Source organism: Triturus cristatus, chromosome 10 (assembly GCF_964204655.1).
Source record: "Triturus cristatus chromosome 10, aTriCri1.1, whole genome shotgun sequence".
NCBI classification, from domain to species: Eukaryota; Metazoa; Chordata; class Amphibia; order Caudata; family Salamandridae; genus Triturus; species Triturus cristatus.
The window spans coordinates 374,814,450-374,827,354 of NC_140593.1; the positions used below are offsets into that span (position 1 = coordinate 374,814,450).

At 41.7% G+C, this 12,905-nt stretch overlaps 1 protein-coding gene across 2 annotated transcripts in view; it reads left to right on the top strand.

Moving 5' to 3' along the window:
* The window catches only part of LOC146789453 (ATP-dependent translocase ABCB1-like), a 197,983-nt gene that overhangs the window by 69,615 nt on the left and 115,463 nt on the right, over positions 1-12,905 (top strand). The window contains exons 3-4 of one of the 2 annotated variants that reach the window (XM_085631599.1): positions 11,906-11,996; positions 12,077-12,134. In XM_085631599.1, the coding sequence (XP_085487725.1) occupies positions 11,906-11,996; positions 12,077-12,134 (149 nt within the window). The remainder of the gene's footprint in view (positions 1-11,905; positions 11,997-12,076; positions 12,135-12,905) is intronic. The other variant, XM_085631600.1, reaches the window with a different exon arrangement.

The following is a 12,905-nucleotide window of genomic DNA, read 5'->3' on the forward strand; positions in this document are numbered from 1 at the left end:
CCATTTAAGACCAAGATTGAACCATTCTTTCCAAAAAAGAGTCCGATTTTTGATCTTAATACAGGTATTATACCAAATCGGTGATTGCAAGAAATGGGTACGATCATCTAAACCATCTAGTATAAGAGGATGAAGAGTTTTACGAGTATGCTTAAGAATGGGAAGGGAGAATTTCTGATTAGTATTCGATATGGATAAAGTCATCAAATGAGAGAGGGTAAATGAAAGAGGATTCAATATCTACCCACAGAGGTAATGATAACGAATCAGTCGTATTTTGAGATAATAAGGAAGAGGAATTCTTAAGAAAGAAGGAAGTATGGTATAATGCAAAATCAGGGAAATTAACCCCACCCAAATTTTTAGGTTGTTTAAGTTTGGAAAAAGACATCCTAGATTTTTTGTTCTGCCACAAAAATTTTGATAAAATAGTATATATTTGTTTGTAACAGGATTTAGGGATGTTAACAGGCAGATTAGATAAGAAAAATACGATTATAGGGACCAACATCATTTTTACAGAATCCAATCTACCCCACCAAGATAAAAACAAGGGATGCCATCGTGTTGTGGAACTAATTAAAGTTGATTGGAGGTTCTTAAGATTGAGCGATACAGTTTCCTTAATAGAAGGAGTGAACCATAAACCTAAGTATTTAATTTTGGTAGGATTCCAGTGGAAAGAAGAAGATACAAAATCAGCATGAAAACAATATTTATTTAATGGAAGAATTTCACATTTATCTACATTAAGTTTGTATCCTGAAACAGAAGAAAAAGAAGAAACTTCTGAAAGAAAAGCCGGTAGAGAGGTCTGAGGGTTAGATAGAAATAAAAGAATATCATCAGCGTACGCCGAGATTTTTAAGTGTTTATCGCCATAAGGGAAGCCAGTAATATTGTCGTTCATCCGGATTTTAGATAAAAAGGGTTCTAAAGTCAAAATAAATAAAAGAGGAGAAAGAGGACAACCTTGTCTGACACCACGGAGAAGCGGGAAAGAAGACGAAACAAGGCCATTAGCTAAAATAAACGATCTCGGAAAAGAATAGAGTAGAGAAATATAGGATAGAAATCTAGGGCCAAAACCAAACCAAATAAGAGTCGAAAAAATAAACTGCCAATTAACCCTGTCAAAAGCCTTTTCAGCATCCAAAGCTACGGCTGCTAACGAAGACTTATGGGATTGAGATTTACTAAGGACATTGAAAAAGAGGCGAGTGTTATCTGAGAGACGACGACCTTTAATGAAACCACATTGTTCTTTGCCAATTAAATGAGGTAAAATATTATCCAAACGAAGCGCAAGAATCTTTGCAAAAATCTTATAGTCTAGATTGATTAAAGAAATAGGTCTGTAGTTTTTACATAGTGTATGATCTTTACCCTCTTTTGGAAGAAGACAAATCAAAGCTTCTTGAAAAGAACCTTCATATTTTCGGGAAGATATAAAAAACAGGAATACATTAAGTAGTTTGGGGATAACTAATTTGGAAAAGTGGGTATAAAATTCTATGGTAAAACCGTCAGGACCTGGAGCCTTCCCCTTTTTAAGTGACTGAATAGCAGTAAGAATATCTTTAATCTAAATATCAGACTCTAAAGCAGAGAAGTCAACATCTAAAGAAGGAGGCGGAGGGATGGAAGCTAAATACTGATCAATGTCAGATAAAAGAGGAGTAGATTCAGGAGTATATAGGGATTTATAGAAATTAGAAAACTCCAAAAGAATGTCTTCATCTTTATGAAGCACGGCATTAGCAGAGGATACGATAGAATCAATTTTAGTACGTTCCTTTTTGATCTTGAGATATTTAGCAAGAAGATTGCCAGATTTGTTCTGCGCACTATAAAATTTAGCACTAGACTTGAGTAAATATAAATTTGCAGAGTCAGTAGAAAGCTTATTGAAAGAGAGTTTAGCATTAATTAATTCTTTCAAGGTAGATTGACTTTTCGATAAATAATAAAGATGTTCCAGTTGTTTGATTTGTCAAGTAAGTGCTTGAGAAGAAAGAAAAGCTGCACGTCGTTTTCGGGCAACAAAGGATATAACAAAATCTCTAGAAGCAGCTTTAAAGGAATCCCATACAAGTTGAGGAGATAATTGAGGGGATTCATTTTCTTCAAAGAATAAGGAAGCGAATTCGAGAAAGGCAGGCGAGAACTTAGGGTCTAAAAGGAGAGAGTTATTGAATCTCCAGCGTCTATTTCCTTTAATGGGAGGAAGTAAATCTAAACTCAAGGACACCGGGGCATGATCAGAGAGTAGAATAGAGCCTATGTCCGAATGAGAAATGTGCTGAAGAAGAGCTTTGGAAATAAAAAGATAATCTATTCGGGATTGGGAGGAGTGAGCAGGTGAATAATAAGTATACTCTTGTAGTGTGGGGTGGCAAAGCCTCCAAGAGTCCACAAGAGCTCTTTGAGAAATAGTAGACATGAATTGAGAATGCATAGAAGACGGGACAAACCTGGAATTCCTGTCAATAAAGGGATCCACAATCATATTGCAATCCCCCCCAAAAATTAAGTAGTCATCAGTACATTGCATTAAACGGGAGAGAATTTGAGGCCAAAACAATTTATCCGGGGAAGTGGGGGCATAAACATTAAAAATAATAAGAGGAATCTTGTTAATTAGTAAAGAGATCACAACCCATCTACCCTCAGAATCATTATCTTGACTCATGAGTTGATTATCTAAGCGTTTGTGACAGAGAATAGCAACGCCATTGCGTTTTCCGGAACCTGGTGATGCGAAAACATGGCCCACCCAACATCGTCTCAATTTAGTTACTTCAGTGTCTGGTATATGAATTTCTTGTAGAAGAACAATATCTCCTTTTAAGTTTGCAATATGAGACAAAACTCGTTGACGTTTGATAGGAGAACCCAAACCTTTAACATTCCAAGATATAATGTTTAACGACATATTAGATCTTATTTAAACATATTCAAAACTGTTCATAAAAGAATATATTGTGCATAAAGGCAGAAGTAATCAAAGAACACAGCAAAACATGAAAACAACTTCTTATTGTGGAAAAATAGCAGTGAGAAACAGAGAAGATCAGGAAACAGTATAGAAAAATGAGAATGAGGATAGGAGAAACGTTTTAGACAAATGAGAAATATAAAAGAACAACCAGAGATAAAGAAGAACAGAGGAGTGAGGAAAAAGGAGGGAAAGAGAGAAAGAAATAGGGAACAGAAGGACAAATTAAAGCTAACAATTGATAAAACAGTACAATAACAGACAAACGTACCACAAAAGAACAAGAATAACGGGGTAGGTGGAGCCATATGGGGAGGGCCACACGTCAGACGGGAGGACGCAGGACGCGAAGCACACAGAGAAACACCATCCAGGCGAAACGTAGAATATTAAGTAGGGGGGCACGGAAACCACAACCTGGCAAAAAAGAAATAAAATAAGATAACAATTAATGTGAGAAGTGATAACGACATCAAAAACTTACGAAAATGACTGATACACACGAAGTGTACATTTACGGGTAGATACGCAACAAACACTACACAACATATCATGGTTTAGAGATATCCATGGATATTCCTTTACACGAGTCCAAAAATTGCTGCAGGACAGCTGGGTCTTCATAGTTGGTGGTTCTGTTGTTAAGAGTCACTTTAAAAAGGCAGGGGTGGAATAAGCCATAACGGGCATTCAAACTGCGTAGAGCTGGTCTCATATCTAAAAACCTTTTTCGACGGTCAGCCGTTATTTTGGCATAATCCTGAGCGAAGAAGAGGTTGGAACCGTTACAGGAAATTTTCCCTCGTTGTTTGGCTGCTTGTAAGACCTTAAGTAGATCCGTATACTCCAGAAAGTACAAAATTACTCCTCTGGGTTTTGTTGACGAAGATGGAGAACGGGGACTCTGGCCCAAACGGTGTGCACGCTGGATATTTAATGGAGGAGATTCCGGAAGACCAAGAAGAGTCGGAAGAAATGACTGAAAATAGGATATGGCGTTAGAATCTTCAAGACCTTCAGCCAAACCATAAATGCGTAAGTTATTACGCCTATTACGATTTTCCAACTGTTCAACCTGTTGCTGAAGACGTTCAACATCTTTATGAATAAGAGGAACCTTGTCAGCGAACTCCTGAACAGCGTCAACACGTTTCTCCAGACCATCAACCCGCTGCTCAGTGTGAGACCAGTTATCCTCTAAGCTCAGCAAACGAGTGTTGGTTTCCTCCATATAGGGTTTGAGGGCACGGATCTCCTCAAGAATAAGTTCCATTGAAAGAGGCGTAGAAGAGTTAGTGGGAGATGGAGGATTCGCTTTCCCTCTTTTCCTAGGTGTGAAGGGAGCTGAAGATGGAATTTTAGACCCCTGTTTGGAGCCCAAACGGGTCGTAGAAGAAGAGGAGCTTTTTATGGCCATAGAGTCACTGAGAGCTTCATCTGTAGTTTCTGGTAAAATAGTAAAAGGATTGAAGTCCTCTAAAGAGGCACCAGCGGATTGCGGCACTTCTTTACGGCTGGTCCGAGATGTCGCCATAGTGTAGAGTTGAAAGAGGGAGATTCGCAGAAAAGTTCCAGAAAACAAAATCACTGTAGAAAACTTCCAAATTGAGAACAAACACAGTACCTCTCTAGACGCAGAAATGCTGGTGACGGCTTCAAAAGAGACTGACCCAGAGAGTATTGTTACGCAAAGCAAGCTGGCAGAGGTATGGAGTCTTGACAAAGCAGTTTTTAACCCACAAATCCAGAACCAGACGTGGAGCCAAATAACTTGAAGTAAATAAATAGCACAGCTGCAATGTTCAAATACGAAGACCCAAGCGCATCATAACACAGGAAATCAATGAGGCCATAGAAAAATTCTCGTTAGGTAATCATTTCAGGCGAAAATACGCAACTTCTGAGGTAAAATAGCAGGGAATGCGAAAAACGCCTGAGAAATGAAAACAAAATGGCGGCCGCGAGTGCATTTCGGCCGTTTTGAGGAGAAAAAGCTGTTAGAAGCTCACCAAACGGTGGGAAAGATATTGCGTTGCATCAGGATACACTTCCGACGCTGATAAAAGCACTTTCCGCACTCCGAAAAGGAGCGAAAATATCCTGGAGAGGGTGTACTGTGTCACGGCACTACGGAGCTCCCGAAATCGGCGTCCATCACCGAAGACGCCGAAGCCACGACCCGTCTGTCTGCTTTTCTAGTTAGATTTAAGTTTGGGCAGTTACTGCCCATGCAGGTAAGAGCAGTGGGGCGGGGCAGCCAGTTGGGGGGGGATTTTGACAGTCAATGAGGAAAAATTCATTATTTATTCAGCTGTCGCAATCCCGGCCCAAACGCCCCACCGCTCTTACCTGCATGGGCTGCGGCTGAGTCTGGGTGTAGGCTGGATGTATAATTGGGCATATAGGTAAATGTGTCTCTTAGGGGCTGCATGCTGGGTGTTTTACTGTGTCTGTGCTTTTGTATTTAGCTGTGTCTGATTGAAACTTGGGTGGTAAAGTGTATGTATAATTAGGAGCATAGGTCTGTAGGAGTACGTGTACCTCAGTCAATCTTCAGAGTACATGTCTGAAATTTTAAGCATAGAGCTCCCTACACTATGGCCTAGCTACACCCTTCCTTAGTGCGGCCTCATATGTTATAAAAGAGCAGTTTAAACGATGTGTAGGGTTTCTAAGTAAGAAGACAGCCCTAACTGCATGGACAAGTCAATTACACCACATCCAACACATAACGTATAGGTTTCTAGCTATGCATGTCAGATTAAAATGTGGGTAGCACATTGCATGTACACTTCAGAACAAAATTCTTCATAATACATACAGTTCACTCAATATAAGTACATAGTAAGCACACAGCACCCTACGCTATGGCCTAGCTAGCAGCCTCATAACATGTTTTAGAAAATGTACCAGTATCTGTTTTGAAAGCACTAGAAATATGAACGTACATTGCTGAATAAATACCACAGTGCCTGTATTATGAATGACAAACATGTTTATAATTGCCTTTGATACAGCTACGTATATATGTACTTTGTGAGCATCTTAGTGAGCATATAAGTGCTTCTTTTGATGCACCAATGGGTGAGAGAGAGCCTCTATGCTTTACAAACATGTCACCTGCATCATAAGTGCTATACTGTATATAGTGCTTGCCATAACAGTGCCTAACACTCTTATATTTCATATGCCAATATAATTATGCAGCATATCTCACTATGTATGCACATACAAATCTACCCTGTAATTCTGCAACACCTACACTAAAAAGTATGTAACCCATACCTATCAACTTTGACAGATTCTTAATTCATATACAACTACAGTGCATATTTTCCACTTCCAAATGTGAGTGTTCTAGTCTTCTTTTATAATGGAACAAATAAGACTACAACTCCCAAAATTCAAATAAAAACATTTGTTATAAGCAGCATATCATATCTACACTTATAAAACTTTGACATCTTAAACTAAATTATCACATGTAAGTTTAACCATTAGTGTGCAGTCTTTTCTTCTACCACTTACAAAAGGGAATACAAATGCAATATCGAGCTCCATGGAAACACATTCTAAACTAACTTGACTGACACCTGGTCTGCAAATGAGACAAACTGTGTCTTAGTTACCTATTAATATATATGTATAAAAACACTTACAATTTCAATTATATATCATTCTTTTTTGTTTAAATACTTGTGTATATATATTTCAAAATCTTTTATTACAATATGACATAATTATATACATTATTACTCAATTTTTTGACTTGCAAAGAAATCTAATTAACATATCAGAATATTGAGTGTGTTGGTAAAATCGCTTTTATTTCTCTTTTTTGATGAATGCAATATTCTCAGTGTTTGTAAAAACTTACCACAGGAATCGCATACCACTCTCATACAAAGCAACCGTAAATGGCAACCTTCTGCACTTTGCATAGCCTGCCACTGCAAAAGTCAGCAAATAAAAACATTACTTTCATATTTCATTGTTATAACTGCATTTCTGAATGGTTACTGCCCGTTAACCCTATCCCTTTTTTTAGATGTAGCCCAAAACTGGCCTTTGTGTCAATAATTGCGAAGTAATCGTGATCATGCAATGAATTCGGGAAAAAAATCCGAAAAACCTACTTTCCTTTACAGTTTTAACATTTTACTACACTTTTTTGCGAGATCTTCGCTAGGTAATCTCACTTACCTTATAAAACAATGAACCAAAACCTTTCCAATTTATCAAAATTAATACCCGTCTCTTTAACATCCTTCCCCCAGTACACCCTCTGCAGAATCTCCATAATAACCCACTAGAACCAGTAGGTCACACATTCACAGCACATTTCAGAAGGGCCAGACTAGATACAAAATTAACTACAAGAGGTGTGGTTTTCTGCACATACTGTAAAGCATATCCCACTACTATTACATTTGTTTCTATTTACCAGAGCCAATCAAACATCTATTTACTAATCAGTTCCAAATGCTACCTATTTTTTTTACCTACATATTCCCCCACTAAATCAAATGTTTAGTATTTTTCGAACCAGCATCACACATGCATTTTCACTATCTTTCATAGTACCAACTGTGATATATAGCTGCAGACCTGTCCAGTGTGCGGCGACTCCGTCCTACAAAATGCTTAGAGTGTGGATTGTGGGTTGCAGCTATGTCTGTTGGGCTGCTGAGCCTGCAAGAAAGAGGAGTATTAACGGGGCCTTGGGTTTGGCTAATGTGTACATTACTTGAATTGGGCAGAGAGGATTAAAGTTTCATTAATTACTGCCTTTGGTTCAAACCATTGTGGATTCACCAGCCCCAGACCTCATGATTGCGCACTGTGGTGGGAATTACCTAGGCATCTTAACTGGAGTAGGACTAGACATTCTAATGAAGAATACCTTTGCTGAATTGATGATGATTTTCCCCTCGCACTATCTTGGTATATGCTAACATCTGTCAAAGACAAAAATGGAAGTGATCTAATCAATTCTGTCCACAGATTGACAAAGCCAGTAAACATATTAATAAAACTGTTTCTGCTTTCCTCAGAAACCAACACATGGGTTCTATCTATAACCACAACCTGCATTTTAACAAGCATGAAATCAATAGAAGTGATGGAGTTCACTTTACAAACGAAGGGAACAGGGTGTTTCTAAGCAACTTGAAACTCTGCGTACAGTCTTATCCAGTGGTGGCTCAGGGGCGTTGCCTCACTCACTGCTTTGCAGCAGCGAAAGTAAAAATAAAATGATAATAACTTGACGTTATCATCATTTTATTTGTTCCTGCTGCGTCAGCATGGGGTGGTGCTGCTCTGCTGACAGAGTAGGGATGGAGTGGCGGGCACACTGAAGTGTGCATGATGCTTTGGCTGGCCATCTCTGGCCGGCCAAAGTCAGGCTCACTGTTAGAAATGGGATTTCTGGTTGGCTAAGGCTTGCGCAAACCAAGCCGAAACAACCACTCTAGAGCAAGGGAGTTACACGCTGAAGATAACCCCTGCTCACCCCCTTGGTAGCTTAGCACGAGCAGTCAGGCTTATCCCAGAGGTAATGTGTAAAGCGTTTGCCCAACACACAAACACAGCAGCCACCCACTAGGCACACCACAAAAGTAACTCCACACAAGCGTATATCAAAAATAGCCTTTCTATTATCATAAACACATTAGACACATAATCACACATTTACACTGTGCCAACTGGCACTAGGCAATTTTCACAAGGTATTATATACAGGACCAGGCCAATCGGGCCATGGTCAGAACCATCAGAACAGGTAAGTAAATACAAAACACAACCAGTAACTACTGGTACCATAATGACCTAAGCATTATCACATTAGCATTAGACACCATCCTAAAATATCATAGCATGACATTAGGCAATAAATCACATTAGGCCCAAACCTCATCAGCGTACGTACTGGGCCTCACCAGCATAATCACAGTATGCATAAACATCCTAAACATATAAACACATTATCTCATAGGCATCACAAGCATAAATCACATTAGGCATAACTCACGGTGCATAAATCACATTAGGGCCTGGCGCCCTTTCAACCTGACTGCCCCCCTGGCAAACTGGCCTTCTCAGAGGACTCAAATGCCTCATGTCCCAAATGTCAGGGCGTGCTGCTAATGCAGAAAGATCCACAAGTGTGCAATTGTGCAGGCCTAAACGTTGCAGCTGCCACTAATTGCTGTGCAGCTGTGAAAATTACTGTAGGCCCTGGCACTCACGGTGCCCTCTGGAGACCCCATTGGGACTCTCTCAAGCAAAACATGCCCCAACGTTGCAGCTGCTGAGCTTTCGCAGGGCAGCTGGAGGAACGCACAAAGCAGGCCTGAGCATCACCATGCCTTTTTAAGTCCCACTCTGGGACTTCCGAACAAAATTACACTAAATTTGTAGCTGCCCGCAAACTGCGGTGCAGCTGCGGAGAAAACACGCACTGGAACCAACAGCGCCTTGGGAGCACAAGACAAACGCTTCAACCTCAGCCCACACTCACTGGTCTGCTGGGGGACTGTGTTCCTCCGTGCTGCTGAGAAGTGCAAGGCTCCGGTCTCCAGGCACCTCCCTCGGTCTGGGACAGGTGCCGGGTATCCTTCCTACTTCGCCCGGTTGGATGCCTCCTCTCCCTCACTGAGCATGTGGGGCTGTCTCCAGACATGGGAGCCTCGCCGACGATCCGGGCCCCGCTTGCCTGTTGTCCTTGGCACCGGGCCTCTCCTCACTTCACCCGGGCCCCCTCCTGGGACCCAGGACTTCGATGTGGAGTCTCGAGGCTCTGGACTTCCTGCTTCTGTTTCGCGCAGGTCGGCCCACCCATGATCAGGCTTTCAGGATGCCTGACTTCCTCGGCGGCGGCTCCACACCGGCTTCTCTCTCCTGGGTGAACGCGGGTTGGGCTCCCACCCTCAATGAAAGTAACCATGGATGGGCACCTACTCGTCCACCATATCAGAAATGCGGGGTGGGCACCCGCCATCAAATAAAATCAAAAAGCTGGGTGGGCACCTGCTCGCAAATAAATCACGGAAGCGGGGTTGGCACCCGCTATCATTAACAGCATAAAGCGGGGTGGGCACCCGCTGTTATTAGCACAACCAGCGGGTGGGCTCCCGCTCGGTTTCACAGCACGGTGGGGGAATCTCCACGCCGGGATTCCCTCGAGTCGAAGAGCAACTCAGCGCTGCAGTGCCTATGCGCGCCTCTTCTTCCAGGGAACAGAGGTGCTCACAAGGTGCTAGGAGCCACAGCTCCAACAGCAAAAGCACTAAGGGATTAAGGGGCATAGCAGGGCCCAGGGAGGACAGCACACAGGGCCCTCCAGCAAGAAGGCAAGCCTCCTGGGCCCCCAGCAGCAGCAAGGCCCCAGCAAATCCAGAACAGCTCAACAAACATAGGGTCACAGCCCCTAAATTTATACCACATTTCCCTTTGTCTGCAGAGCACAGGGCTTGGGGGGACCAGCTAGAACTGGTTCTGAAGCACTCTGTTTACAGTGCTCACACCCTTCTTTGGGAGATGGGGGCTCGGCCATCAGACACTCCACAGGGAGGCAAAGCCAGCATTCACTAGGGCAGGCACAATCCTATTCAGGGACCAGGGACTTCTCCTCCCACTACTCCAAACGCTGACTCACCCTGCCCCTCCTGGAACCACACACACCTCACCAGCCCCAGTCACTCAAAAGCCAGACATGCAATTCACATCAGGAAGGCAGACACATAGCACACAGAAATGCCACCTTCTAAAAGTGGCAATTCTAAAATAGTTATAATAAATCTACACACACCATTGTGTAGCATTTATTATTCCTATTTCAAACATACCAAACTTGACCACGCTGCGCCTCTCATATCAGGAATTACCACTGAAACACTTATCAGGGAATCCCCAATGCATTCCTATGGGAGGGCAGCCCCACAGTAGTGAGAAACCAAAATGGCTGTTTGTCACTACCAGGACATGTCACACACTTAAGGTAAATGTCCTGTCTTTTAACTACAATGCACCCTGTCCATAGGGCTAGCTAGGGCCCACCTTAGGGGTGACTGACATGCAGTAAAAGGGGGGTCACAGACATGGTACACACTTTAGGTGCCACGTCCCAGCGGCAGTAACACAGCGCGCACAGACCCAGCAATGGCAGAGGCCTGAGATCGGTTTGAAAGGCTACTTTGGTGAGTGGCTCAATCAGCGCTGCAAGCCCACCAGTAGCATTTAATTTACCAGCCCTGGGCATATGAGATACCACTTTACAAGGGACTGACAGGTAAATTAAATAGGCCAAACAGGTGTAGACGAATCTTACCATATTTAACACCGAGAGCACACGCCCTTTACACTGCACAGCAGTGCTAAAGTGCCCAGAGTTCCATGGCAAAACAAATCCTCTTTCAGCATCTAACAAAAGCATGATTAGCTTTTTCGTTTCACATGAAATCCCGAATTGATATGGTGAAAGGAATTTCCCATGATTTTTTAAAAATATTTTACAGATTTGGGAATGTTTTTCAGCAGAGTCAGGCTACTCCTTCCTATGTCTCTCTCCCACCCAGCAAAGAATCAAATATCCATCCAGTCGGGTAAGCATACAATTCTAACTGCAGTCTGAGTATTCACCCATTGGCATTTACTTTCCCTTCCGATCTATGAAGAAGTACTACAAAAGCGTGACCTCGTCTTTTATAAATATTTCAAACCTTCCATCTTTGACACGCTTAGTTAAGGACCAAAAATGTTTACTCAATGTGTTCTTGTTATTGTTTTTGAACAATAATTTTTTAACTTGTCCTTCCATAAGGTCTTAAGTGTGGTTTCAATGAAATGTAAATTAAGAGTTTCCATCTGAATTGTAAAACTGGCTAACTAAGTGACATTTTACAGCAGATGTGACCATAGACGGCTATGAGAATCCAAGCTTTGAGAATGATGAAAAACCTGCTCAAAATGGGACTGCTAAGAAGAGTAAAAAAAAGTAGGTATTTCTTTGTCACAATTTTCAGCTACAATGTTTGTAATATTTTGCACAGCCTAATTGTTTGCTTTCCCTTGCAGAGATAAAACTGCCAAGCAAGCAAATGCGCCAAAGGGAATGGTCGGACTGATAGAGCTGGTAGGTATATGCAATAGTGTTCTCTTACAGTTTGTTAGCCTTCTTCAAATTATACATTTTTTCAATCCCAAAACTGTATATATTGTCTGCCATATCAATATGTAAGTTGATCAGAAAATGTACTATAGAGATGGCTAACACTCCGAATTAAACAGTAATCCTAATTTGAGCATTGAAATGCCTCAGAACATGTCTCTGGGTGCAGGTTCTGTGTTCCAGATGTTTTGAAGGAATTAAAATCTCTGTTGATCAATAAATATACAGTAAGTAAAGAGATGCACAGGAGAGAAGGAACGCATCCTGCAATATAATGTTGGCAGTCTTTTTTGCTGTATCTTTGTGTTGGCTTTAGAGCTCTGAGCACTTTACCACTGCTGACCAGTGCTAACGTGCATGTGTTTCTCCCCTAAAGATGTTGACATTGGTGTATACACAATTGACAATTGACATATTTCGTTTACTTATAAATCCCTTGTAAAGTGTCATATCATATACCCAGGCCTGTAATCTAAATGCTACGAGTGGGCCTGCAGCACTTGTTGTGCCACCCACAGTATGCCAGATACCGGTTTAAGGCTGCCATTGCAAGGCCTCCATGTGGAGTTTACTGCCATTTCGACTTGGCATTTAAAACCCTTTGCTATGCCTTAAACTCTCTTTTTATTGTACATACATCACCCCTAAAGTAGCCCTAAGGGAACAGTGCTGTGTAGCTAAAAGGTAGGACATGTACTTTTAAGTTTCACATGTCCTGGTAGTGACAAGCAGCTG